General features: G+C 42.1%; 1 protein-coding gene across 1 annotated transcript in view; it reads right to left on the bottom strand.

The window, feature by feature from the left end:
* The window catches only part of LOC126311099 (probable E3 ubiquitin-protein ligase HECTD2), a 418,213-nt gene that overhangs the window by 290,226 nt on the left and 114,688 nt on the right, over positions 1-13,299 (bottom strand). Inside the window, exon 4 of the mRNA XM_049992125.1 lies at positions 11,422-11,597. Coding sequence (XP_049848082.1) covers positions 11,422-11,597 — 176 coding nt within the window. The remainder of the gene's footprint in view (positions 1-11,421; positions 11,598-13,299) is intronic.

The following is a 13,299-nucleotide window of genomic DNA, read 5'->3' as shown; positions in this document are numbered from 1 at the left end:
TAACATGAGAAACGACACCACTAAGGCGAAGAAACCCACCCAGGGAAAAAAGCGGAAACTTGTGGCTGGGGCAAGGGACCTATAGTATTTTAATGGTGAGGTAGCGGTACACGGCGACGAAGTTGACGTGTCACCTGTAACTAAGCTCAAAATATCTGAGGATGTCCGAAATGATAATCTCTGACATTAAACTGTATTTGTGATTCAATTAAACACTCAGCTATAGACTTCCAAGAGTCGTTACCTCTATCCACAGACATAGTGTTTTCTCTTAAAGGACTAACTTCCGTTCAAGTGGTCGCCGTAGTAAGTGAATAATTAAGGTACTTGAACATCACTGGTTCCTTTTTCATATACACTACTCTGACAAAGAGATAGGTAACGGCATTTTGAAAACTGACATCGCCCCTTGTAGAATGTTCAGGCGGCTCGATTATTAGGAGTGGACTCAGAGTGGTTAAGAGCTGCAAATCCCAGTTACGAATTCGACATGGAATATTGAGAATGGTTTTGAAGAACAGAAAATTAAGCTGGTGGTGTTAACCTATGCTACGATCAACAACAGAAAACTGCTTACATTTTATACTAAATAATTAAAAAGTAATTTTACCTTAACTGTAAAAAACCTTCTTCCGATTCGCAGCTACTTTGTGTTTTCAAGGACCTAGAAGTTGATGACAGCGAAGCGCCCTTGCTCTGACAAAAAATATATAGCCAATTTTTGCAAACGATCGTGCTTCTATAGCTGGGGCTGCAAATTTTGGAAGCCGAAACGTGCCAAAACCCGCCTGCCTCTTTAAGATCTATGCATGGGTAGGAATGTAGTTAGAACACCAAAATATCTGAGATTGCCCTACACCATACACAGGACCTTCATGTACTGAAAGCACTGGCACAACATAAAACATTAGGTTGTGGCTAGAATAAGACTATTAGAAAGTTAACGGGTGCCACCTTTAATGGCCAGCTACAGGCACTAAGGACCAGCGATTTAGATTTTGTCTTCAACTGAGTGTGTCCGATATGAAACAGGAGCTGCCTTGCCAAACGTAGTTCTCAGTGAAACTTGGCATGTCATCATCGGCCGTCTAAGATCACCGCACGCTATGGCGCTTAGCACCTCCAAAGCACATCTACCATATGCCCTCATAGCAGCCCCCCTAGTGCTCGAGGAAAAGCTATATGCTGTCGTCCGAAGATGTGTCTGTGTGAGCCCAGAAGACTAGGCTAGAATTAAAATGGCGAGCACGCAGTAAATCTCTGTTAAGTTGGTTTTAGCCCTTATAATCACTGCAAGCCAGATGTAAGTAGACAATGTTTACGCTAGTACATCACACATACTTCCGAAGACCAATGGAGGACACCTGCACAAATGGCCACGTTACTGTCCCATTTGCCCAAAAAGAGGTAGCGTTGGCAATAAATTATTTAAAGAAAAAGATGACACCCCGTCCAGAAGGAATACACATAGAAACACTAAAAAATACTGTTCTACAGGTCACCCCCGAGTTATTGAATGAAGCACTGCTGCATTGTAGCGTCCCTGCCATGAGGAAAACAGCGAACTTTTTTTTTCTTTTTGGACATCAGTCTACTGACTGGTTTGATGCGGCCCGCCACGAATTCCTTTCCTGTGCTAACCTCTTCATCCCAAAGTAGCACTTGCAACCTACGTCCTCAATTATTTGCTTTACGTATTCCAATCTCTGTCTTCCTCTACAGTTTTTGCCCTCTACAGCTCCCTCTAGTACCATGGAAGTCATTCCCTCATGTCTTAGCAGATGTCCTATCATCCTATCTCCTTATTAGTGTTTTCCACATATTTCTTTCCTCTCCGATTCTGCGTAGAACCTCCTCATTCCTTACCTTATCAGTCCACCTAATTTTCAACATTCGTCGATAGCACCACATCTCAAATGATTCGATTCTCTTCTGTTCCGGTTTTCCCACAGTCCATGTTTCACTACCATACAATGCTGTACTCAAGACGTACATCCTCAGAAATTTCTTCCTCAAATTAAGGCCGGTATTTGATATTAGTAGACTTCTCTTGGCCAGAAATGCCTTTTTTGCCATAGCGAGTCTGCTTTTGATGTCCTCCTTGCTCCGTCCGTCATTGTTTATTTTACTGCCTAGGTAGCAGAATTCCTTAACTTCACTGACTTCGTGACCATCAATCCTGATGTTACGTTTCTCGCTGTTCTCATTTCTACTACTTCTCATTACCTTCGTCTTTCTCCGATTTACTCTTAAACCATACTGTGTACTCATTAGGCTGTTCATTCCGTTCAGCAGATCATTTAATTCTTCTTCACTTTCACACAGGATAGCAATGTCATCAGCGAATCGTATCATTGATATCCTTTCACCTTGCATTTTAATTCCAATCCTGAACCTTTCTTTAATTTCCATCATTGCTTCCTCGATGTACAGATTGAAGAGTAGAAGCGAAAGGCTACAGCCTTGTCTTACCCCCTTCTTAATACGAGCACTTCGTTCTTGATCGTCCACTCTTATTATTCCCTCTTGGTTGTTGTACATATTGTATATCACCAGTCTCTCCCTATAGCTTACCCCTACTTGTTTCAGAATCTTGAACAGCTTGCACCATTTTATATTGTCGAACGCTTTTTCCAGGTCGACAAATCCTATGAACGTGTCTTGATTTTTCTTTAGCCTTGCTTCCATTATTAGCCGTAACGTCAGAATTGCCTCTCTCGTGCCTTTACTTTTCCTAAAGCCAAACTGATCGTCACCTAGCGCATTCTCAATTTTCTTTTCCATTCTTCTGTATATTATTCTTGTAAGCAGCTTCGATGCATGAGCTGTTAAGCTGATTGTGCGATAATTCTCGCACTTGTCAGTTCTTGCCGTCTTCGGAATTGTATGGATGATGCTTTTCTGAAAGTCAGATGGTATGTCACCAGACTCATATATCCTACACACCAACGTGAATAGTCGTTTTGTTGCCACTTCCCCTAATGATTTTAGAAATTCTGATGGAATGTTATCTATCCCTTCTGCCTTATTTGACCGTAAGTCCTCCAAAGCTCTTTTAAATTCCGATTCTAATACTGGATCCCCTATCTCTTCTAAATCGACTCCTGTTTCTTCTTCTATCACATTAGACAAATCTTCACCCTCATAGAGGCTTTCAGTGTATTCTTTCCACCTATCTGCTCTCTCTCCTCTGCATTTAACAGTGGAATTCCCGTTGCACTCTTAATGTTACCACCGTTGCTGTTAATGTCACCAAAGGTTGTTTTGACTTTCCTGTATGCTGAGTCTGTCCTTCCGACAATCATATCTTTTTCAATGTCTTCACATTTTTCCTGCAGCCATTTCGTCTTAACTTCCCTGCATTTCCTGTTTATTTCATTCCTCAGCGACTTGTATTTCTGTATTCCTGATTTTCCCGGAACATGTTTGTACTTTCTCCTTTCATCAATCAACTGAAGTATTTCTTCTGTTACCCATGGTTTCTTCGCAGCTACCTTCTTTGTACCTATGTTTTCCTTCCCAACTTCTGTGATGGTCCTTTTTAGAAACGTCCATTCCTCTTCAACTGTGCTGCCTTCTGCGCTATTCCTTATTGCTGTATCTGTAGCGTTAGAGAACTTCAAACGTATCTCGTCATTCCTTAGAAACTCCGTATCCCACTTCTTAGCGTATTGATTCTTCCTGACTAATGTCTTGAATTTCAGCTTACTCTTCATCACTACTGTATTGTGATCGGAGCTCCTGGGTACGCCTTACAATCCAATATCTGATTTCGGAATCTCTGTCTGACCATGATGTAATCTAACTGAAATCTTCCCGTATGTCCCGGCCTTTTCCAAGTATACCTCCTCCTCTTGTGATTCTTGAACAGGGTATTCGCTATTACTAGCTGAAACTTGTTACAGAACTCAATTAGTCTTTCTCGTCTTTCATTCCTTGTCCCAATCCCATATTCTCCTGTAACCTTTTCTTCTACTCCTTTCCCTACAACTGCATTCCAGTCGCCCATGACTATTAGATTTTCGTCCCCCTCTACATACTGCATTACCCTTTCAATATCCTCATACACTTTCTCTATCTGTTCATCTTCAGCTTGCGACGTCGGCATGTATACCTGAACTATCGTTGTCGGTGTTGGTCTGCTGTCGATTCTGATTAGAACAAGCCGGTCACTGAACTGTTCACAGTAAGAGACCCTCTGCCCTACCTTCCTATTCATACCGAATCCTACACCTGTTATACCATTTTCTGTTGTTGTTGATATTACCCGATACTCATCTGACCAGAAATCCTTGTCTTCCTTCCACTTCACTTCACTGACCCCTACTATATCTAGATTGAGCCTTTGCATTTCCCTTTTCAGATTTTCTAGTTTCCCTACCAATTTCAAGCTTCTGACATTCCACGCCCTGACTCGTAGAACATTATCCTTTCGTTGATTATACAATCTTTTTCTCATGGTAACCTCCCCCTTGGCAGTCCCCTCCCGGAGATCCGAATGGGCGACTATTCCGGAATCTTTTGCCGCCAATGGAGAGATCATCATGACACTTCTTGAACTATAGGCCACCTGTCCTGTGGATACACGTTACGTGTCTTTAATGCCGTGGTTTCCATTGCCTTCTGCATCCTCATGTCGTTGATCATTGCTGATTCTTCCGCCTTAGGGGCAATTTCCCTCCCCTAGGACAAGAGAGTGCCCTGAACCTCTATCCGCTCCTCCATCCTCTTTGACAAGGCCGTTGGCAGAATGAGGCTGACTTCTTATGCCGAAAGTCTTCGGCTGCCAATGCTGATTATTAATCAATATTTAGGCAATGGCGTGGATGGAACCCGGGACCGATGACGTTTTGATTATGAATCAGAGACGCTACCTCTAGACCACGTGCAAGTAGTACCCATTAAAAGAAAAATCAGACCATCGAGACCTAAGAGACCCAAGAACTTACTGCACCATCTGCCCCTTCAACACTTTGGGTAAGGTGCAGGTGAGGCTCCTGCGTAATCGACTACAGGCACACATGACGCACTTCGGCCTTTGTTCACATCAGTATGGTTTTAGACCAAAAATCTCAGTACACGATACAGTTGACCACGCACTGGAAATAATATAGGACACACAAGAAATAGCAATAGATTAGCGTGCGCCTTCAACAGTCTCTGGTGGCCTGCTTTGTTCGCAAGGCTACGAGAGAACAAAACACAAACAGTCTTATACAATTAGCTTACCCTACCGCTGCAAATATAGGGTGGTGCAATGGCAACTAGGAACACAAATGGTTTTCTAGAAACTAACAAAGGAATGACCACTTGGCTCAATCTGTGGACTAGTTTTCTGGGATATTGTCATAGAACCTCTCTTAAACAATATGAAAGGAGATGATAGGATGACGAGTGCAGTAACCTATGCTGACGACTTGCTAGTAGTAATAGCTACAAACTCGAGAATGCAACTCGAAAGCAAGGCTACACAACAACTTATAAAAATGAGTGACTGGTACAGCCGTAACTAGCTCAAGATTGCAGAAAACAAGACAGAATATTTACTGCTTAAAGGGCCTTGCAGAGAAACAACACCATTGTGCTGAACAGCACTAGCATACAGAGGCAAATAACAGAAAGATACCTATAGATACACCTTGATGAGCGACTGACATTCAATGAGCGCATAAGACTTACAACTGAAAAAGAGACAAGATTAATGCACAAGCTCGCCACACTAAACTCAACTCACTACGGACTATCATTCTGTATACAGCGAATGCATCATACAGCCCTCTTAGAATGTATAATATGTTTCTCAGAAAGTTCCTAGGCATATGGACTGTCACACACGACGCAAAAAACCGTTGTGAGGTGTGGACAAAGAGGTGTATTGCTCAGAATGTCAGCAGCATTTGGCACCATGTCCGTGGAAGCCCTATGCGTTGTACTTACAACATACCTTATTGACATAACCATTAGACACAGAGCAGTAGCATACTGGCTCAAAGGGCGGAGACTGGATAATGTATATGAGATAACAAGGGAGAAAATTACAGAAAATCGCGAATTAAATCTTTGGAAAGCTGAGACATAGCAAAAAGAATGGGAAACATCTGACAAGGACGGTCGGGTTTTCTCGTTCTTCCCGAACGTTTGGGATCGGTTGAGGCTCTGACACGTTAAACCAAGTCGTGGTATAGTGCACTTCCTGATGGACCACGGCCTTTACCCTACACACCTGCACCGCTTCGACCTTAGCCAAATTGATATGTGTGAATGTGGGCAACATGGATCCCCTGAACACATAACACTAAATTGTGACACACTCAACAGACGTAAGGCCGACGCCAGAAATCGGAGATATAAGGCAAGCCTTAAGAGACCCATGTAACTGGAGCATGCTTAACCGCATCACTGATGAAGTATCAGGAGCGCTACATACGACTTACAGCAGCAACAAAGGTATACAAGCTCACGACCCGAAACACATCCTACACCACAATGTGATGCATGGGACAACAGAGATTCTGACACTGATACGGAAGCAGATGAACCTATAGACATAGATGATGATATGAACTCCCCAACATCACCAGATATGTACGTGTATTGGCATAGTAGCACATCCCACGAGTGCAGCAATACTAAAATTAATACAAATACGGAATTCAGAAATAAAACAACGAATGTTACTGTTTGTAGAAGTGAAACAAGCAATTGTTTAGTTCTTTGGACCATTATTTTCAAACATGTAAAGTGTTATTTATAAATGTATAAGATGCAAACTGTAAAAAATGTGAATTTTATAAAAGGGTGCATTAAAGTACATATTCAGTATAATAACACGAAACCACAAACACAAACGCACAACATATATAAGAAGCGCCCTGCGGGGAGACGAGGCTTATGATGACCTTCCGAGGCTCCTCTCCAGCTTACGATGTGAAGGAGCAATTGTAGTAACAAATAGTTCCTTCACACCTTGTGCACAAATCATGTAGAGCTAATATCACAACATACAAGTATATATAATAGCAGCTGTAGTAGAATATAGTATGTTAATTCAGGTGAGACAGGCTCGAAGTATTTACTGAAGCCCTCCCACTTAAAATAGCTAGACAAAGGGACCTCTATTGCTCTCTAAATCTTTCCTTTCGTTTATTATTTTCTTCTTAAGAATATAGTAATGTTATGGCCAATTGTACTTTACGTATCTTTTGTTTTTTGTCCTGCTTTTCTTTTTTGATTAACAATTTAATTATATAAAAAACAGAAAAGAACTAAAATACTGAGAATTGTCTAGTTTGTAGTAGTAAACGACCCACTATAGTTACCAAGGTGGTGGGCCACTCTGTAATGCTAATAAAGAAATAAATAGTTGAGTAGACTTCGCACTGAGTGGTTAGGTTTAGAGTTGGAAGACTAAGTTAATCCTATCCATGAGAAACAGTAATGTGTGAACGGGGAGAACAACAACGAATTTTATTAACTGTCAGGCGACATGCTTGTTTAACCTGTTGCTAGCAACGCCAAACGCATTTGACGTAGACAACTTCATTTTTATATTATACTTCGTATTCATCATTTCTTTTTATGTTGTACATGCCTATACCTTTCATAACGCTGCTGACGCGAGTACATAAATATATTGTTCAGGATCCCGTGAGGCACGTCGTTTTATATCAGGTGAACACTGAAGTAATCCCCTGCAATGCAGTTGGAACGCGAACGCCTAAAATGGCATGCAGCTTTGTAATTTCCCCCACATTATTTTTAATGAGAATCTCTGCTTGTTTTACACGTGAGGCTTTTTTAAAATTAGCTCTTTCGTTGCGTGTATTGTCGTCGTGGCTACCCTATAAGCTTCCGCATGCGATGGCTGTGTCAAGCCGCGAACGAGTCTAGTGTTAATATTTTGCTTTAGAGGATCGTAGTGATTCAGTCAAGCGGAAATGTTATTTCACACTACTTCTTCTGGAGCCGTTTGAGGACGTCGCTGCAGTGTATATGCAACGTAGCGCGACTCAGATGCGAGTATATAAGCACCGACGTGTAGACAAGAGATTAGTTTGGCGTTCGTGTCCTTCCGACGAGCGTGCGGTATATGTGAAAACGTGAGCTATAACGACGTTATTACCAAATGCGTCACAACAGGACCAACAAGCTGTTACTCTTTTCTTGGCTGCTGGAGGACCAAAAATCGTAGACATCCACCGGAGAATGAAGGGTGTGTATGGGGTAGCATGAATGTCGAAAACCAACGTGGTGCGTCTAGCTCCGTGCTGGTAGCAATTCGACACATAGCACTGGTCGATTTGGGAAGTCACGCCAACTTAAGTAGGAGATACTCGAGCCCTAAAGTCCTGATCTCTCATCATGAGATTATTACGCCTTCGTTCCCTTGAAAAGAACCTTGAAGGGTGGACGACTCCTGTCGGGTGACGATGTGCAGCATGCAGCTGCAGACTTCTTCACACAGCAGGACACGGTGACTTACCAAATGGGTATCTGCAGCCTGGTGCGTCCGAGGGGATGATTGCCTCGTCGCACATGGAAATTTTGCCTGATTGGCATACCGATTCTGGACTGCACGTACATCTAATAGAAACTTTTTAATCACCCCTTATGCCATTCTAGCTGGTGTATTCGTAAGATTATAAAGCGTAACCAAAATGAGAAGCATGAAAATATCGCGATGCAACTTAATATCACACGAATATCGATTGCTATACTTTTCACTATTAATGCTAAATCCTTAGAACAGAAGGTCGAGAAAATTGTCATTACAGGAGCAAGAGTATCATAAAAAATTGGAAATTAGCTACACATGAATTGATTACAAACTAACAAAGTAACAGACATACGCAACTGATATGTGAAATAACCACAGTCAAATTGTTTCAGTTATAGTGTACTTTCAAGCCACTGATGCTGCTTTCGTAGATTAAAATGGCAATGCTTCACAGTTTTCTCCTGCACAAATAAATGTGACAATAACCCAATGAATAATTCACAAGCAACTCAGGTGTAAATAATAAAAAACTTATCGACGTACTATTTCTATTAAGTACTGAATTTTTACGTTTGCAATCGTGTCTGTAGTTATTAAAGAACCAACACGTTAAAAATTTCTGTATCTGATCGTATTTTAAGTTTCAGCTACAGCTACAGTATAACGCCCTTGTACCCCGTAACTTAATAACAAACATTCGTCTAGCAATCTTCTATGGACATGAGTAGGTAAATGAAAAAAAAATTATTGGGTTTCGGACATACAAAAGCGACAAGTCACGACGCTAGCCAATGTGCCATCCATGGGGCAGAGTTTTAGAGACACCTAAAGTACGTCGAAAACTTTGGCGGCCGTTTTCTCAGAAACGGTCTACTAGGTCTGTCTACGGGTAAGCCGAAACATATGTTCATTTATTTGGACTTCTTTTCGATCAAGGTAAGTTTCTAGGACTTATGGCATGTGCTAGGGTCACCGGTTGCCCTTTCTCGTTATTGTACCTATAAAGTCACTGATCTACTGCTAAAGCCGTCGGCACACGGACCGTGCATCCGAACGTTGAGTGTGCCGAGTTTCTCAGGTCATAGTGTGGAATAGCACGTTCGGGAGTCTCTCCGAACGTGCACAGCAGTATCTGGTATGTCAGATATTCTGAGCGTGCGTCTGATCGTTGACCAGTAATACGGCACAACGCCACCTACGTCACACGCACGCCGTCTTCCTTCAGTACAGATTTGTGAGGCGCCATACTGGCATTCATTTCAAGCCTATATGTAAATATGCCGTTTCTGAGCACCAGCAAATTGAGAATCACTGGAAAATGCGTTGTTAACCGTGTGATTGGTTCCAATAAAATAATGAGAAACATCAGATTCGTGGTTAAAGAATTGTTATAACTTGCGTATTATGAGAGTAGGCTATTTGAAGGCAGCGACACACTGAAAATCCACCCAAAACGTATTGTTCTTCATGCAATTTGTTATAATTAAACGTCAGTTAGTAACATATCTACGATTAAGATTTTTAGCAAGGGGTAACATATGATTAGATGAAAGGGGTGTGCTGTTGGTTTAGCGTAATGAGTAGCGTCTCTGTCTAGTGGAGTGCCGGCACGGTAGCTCAGCGTGTTCGGTCAGAGCGTTAGCTACGGTTTATAATAAAAAAAACAGTGTCCGAACGGATGAACGAACATCATCGGACGTCCGCCCTGAACAAATTCAGCGAACAATATTAAAAAAAAAGAAAAAAAACGTCTTCGGTTAGCTGCCCTCTGTAATAAAAATAGCTGACTTAATCGATCAACAACGAACTTACACAGATCTCTTACGACGTCCGCCACGAGCAGATGCAATGAACGAAAGCGAACAAAATGAGATTAAAAACAAAGTGGAGAGTTCTTTGTAGAGTCTGCCATCGGGTTCCCCTCAATGGCAGGCAGCACCGCATAACAGCCACGCTATGAGGGAAACAAACCAACAGCCAAACAGGTGAAGACATCAGGTAAACACGCCGAAGATTCCAGTCGATTAATAGGAACCTTTCCTTGCAGAGGTCGCCGCGACATATCCGGCCACGGATTCCTACGCCGGGTTTCTATTGGCTCCAGCTCACTATATAGGCTCGGCCGGTCGAAGGTAGATCAGTCTTCGTCCGCTGCTAATGGCAACCGCTATAGCAGAGTCTCCGAGAAGATATCGCCAAAGCCGCTGTACTGCACCGCCGATCGAAGTACCAGCCGACCGAGAGGAACCACATCTCTGGCTAGATCGACGGACGTCTACATCTATTGTACAGCCAGCTATTGTATTGTAGAAGAAGTTACGTTCAGTAAACTGTTGGAGAATACAACAGTTGGGGCGTTGGTTCGCTTCTTGACACTCCCAATTTTTTTCCTCCTATATTCGAGTTTTCATTAGGTTCTAATACTTTATTATCAGTTTAATATATGCTATAATATTTGATGTTTGGTAAATATAAGTTCACCTTTTATTGAGAAGTGAGTTTGTTCGATTATCTTAATCTAAAAGACAGCTCGCGCTACTTGTATGAAGATATTTTGCTCCTTTCTTTTATGCTTCGTAATTCACAAGTTGCAAAGATTCTGCTACTGGGTAGGTACAGTGATCAAGTGAGACTGACCTTAGGGTTTTACTAAAATGTGGGAATGATGAAATAATGTTTATCTTATGCGGAGAAGCATTCCAAATTTGTACCGCACTGCTTGTAACGGAACTTTTACAAGCCTGTGTCCTTATTGATTGGACGCGGTACTTTTCTTTTCGTGGACGATGGAAGAAACGGTTCCTATCTCGCGCCTTCTGTACAACCACTTACTATGCTACATGGAAACTGAGGTTACTTTCCGATAGATTCCAGTTTTCTGATACTATGATATCGGAGCAGTTGCGCGCAGGCGTCGCACTCACAGGAAGTCCTCGCGAGTCTTGCTGCGGACGGGGTAGACGACGAACGCCTTGGAAAGCGGCAGCGGCGGTGAGTCGTCGCAGGCGGACAGCGCGTCGGCGCTGAGCGCAGACCGGAAGCCGGACTCGGGCGTCGACGACGGGCTGGGCGCGACGCTCAGCAGCCGCGACTCGCACTCCTGCAACAGCGCGGGCCGTCAGCTGCGCCTGCCGTCGCACTACGTCTCTACAAGAGCAGCGCAGGACGTGTGGAACTGACGAATGAAACGAGAGTTCTACAGCGTGGAACGACTCTTCGAAAACAATAACAGGGCGACACACAGTGGAAGTGAGAGATGAAAGTACCGACTGTACAAAAAAAAAAAAAAAAAAAAAAAAAAAAAAAAAAAAAAAAAGGAAAGGAGTAAGAGAAGGCTGCTGTCTGTCTCCTGTATTTTTTGTCTTTATTGTCGTTTCATTCAACTCGTCCCATGTAGTCAGAAGAGTCTGACGACGATCCTGATGTGAGAGTTGCCGCGGCTTGTAACACCTACAACGCCTCTCGGTGTTAATAAACCAAAATAGTTCTCAAATTAGCTCCCATGCCCTCGAAATATAAATTCAGAAAATGTCCCAAGCCCCTCCACAAGTAGTAATTTACGAAATAGAAATAAGAGACAAATAGAGGGAAATCTATAGTAGAAAAATAATAGAACAAGAAAAGAATTGTAATAATAAATTTTGAGTCACAGAACGTAGGTCTTGAACACCAAAGATAGCGTTTACTAAAGTATAAATAGACACACTATGCAATTATGATACTCCAGTCTCTATCCTCTAGTCTGTTCGAAGTCAATTAGGACGTACAGCTTTAGGAAGCAACAATAGGAGCTTTATTAGACCAGGGCGCAAGAATAAATCGCGACGAGATCGTTTTTTGAGAAGCATTACTTTCAGATCAGAATTAGAACTTTTGTCATATTAGTGGAACGGGGGGTGATCAATAATCTCTCTGACTTTAACGTCACTTCGTGTGAAGATTTAAATATTTTACAGAATTTACGATTTTTGGAGAGATTCGGATTTTGTATTGTGATCGTGGAAGAGCTTAACTTCACGCGACTAGTAATCATAGTTCGTGACAGTTTATGGATATTAAACGAGAACAATCATTTTATCGAAAGTGACAGAATATTGTTTAGTATCTCTGATATTGACGTGGTTCCAGATTAGATACTTATTCAAAGAATCCCTTTGAATGCGATCGTGTGAATGAACTGATTTATTAATAATTATTGTTAAATAAAATAACGTGTTAATTTGAAACTGACTATTCGTCCTGAACTTTACTTAGATTTAGGTTCATAAATAAGTAGGTTACGTGAGTTTCACCAAGAATAAACTGCAGACTAGTAACTGAAACGAGTGAACGAGAATCTATTGAAAACACTAGTATTAATTTACTTATGGTTTTTTTTCCTTCAAAACTGGGAAGACAATACGTGTAGTGACTCACTGGGGTTAATTTAAGAACTAGCCGGGATAAAACAAAACCCCTCAATACCAGTCAGTGTATAGATAAATTAACATTCCTACTTCCATGCCAGATACGGAAGTCGGGATAGAAAAAAGGGTCGCTACAGGCTCGAAAATGTCAGGCATTGGATACTCCTTGCGAAAGGGAGGTGTGACGTGACAGATCGAGAGCTTCCTGCATTGTGAGCGTCATGCCTTATCTCGCTCTTCACAGTTCTTCACGCACAGAAGTTTAAAGTTGTATTGTATGTTAACTGGGGACCTAGAAATGACGCAGCCGCAGTGGTCCGCAACCCCACGACGACTACCGAAGTCCACTTCACCCTCCCCACACCGAATCCAGGGTTATTGTGCGGTTCGGGCCCA

The sequence above is a fragment of the Schistocerca gregaria genome, chromosome 1, assembly GCF_023897955.1.
Source record: "Schistocerca gregaria isolate iqSchGreg1 chromosome 1, iqSchGreg1.2, whole genome shotgun sequence".
NCBI classification, from domain to species: domain Eukaryota; kingdom Metazoa; phylum Arthropoda; class Insecta; order Orthoptera; family Acrididae; genus Schistocerca; species Schistocerca gregaria.
Note: the sequence above shows the minus strand (reverse complement) of the source record. Positions and strands in the feature narration are given on the sequence as shown.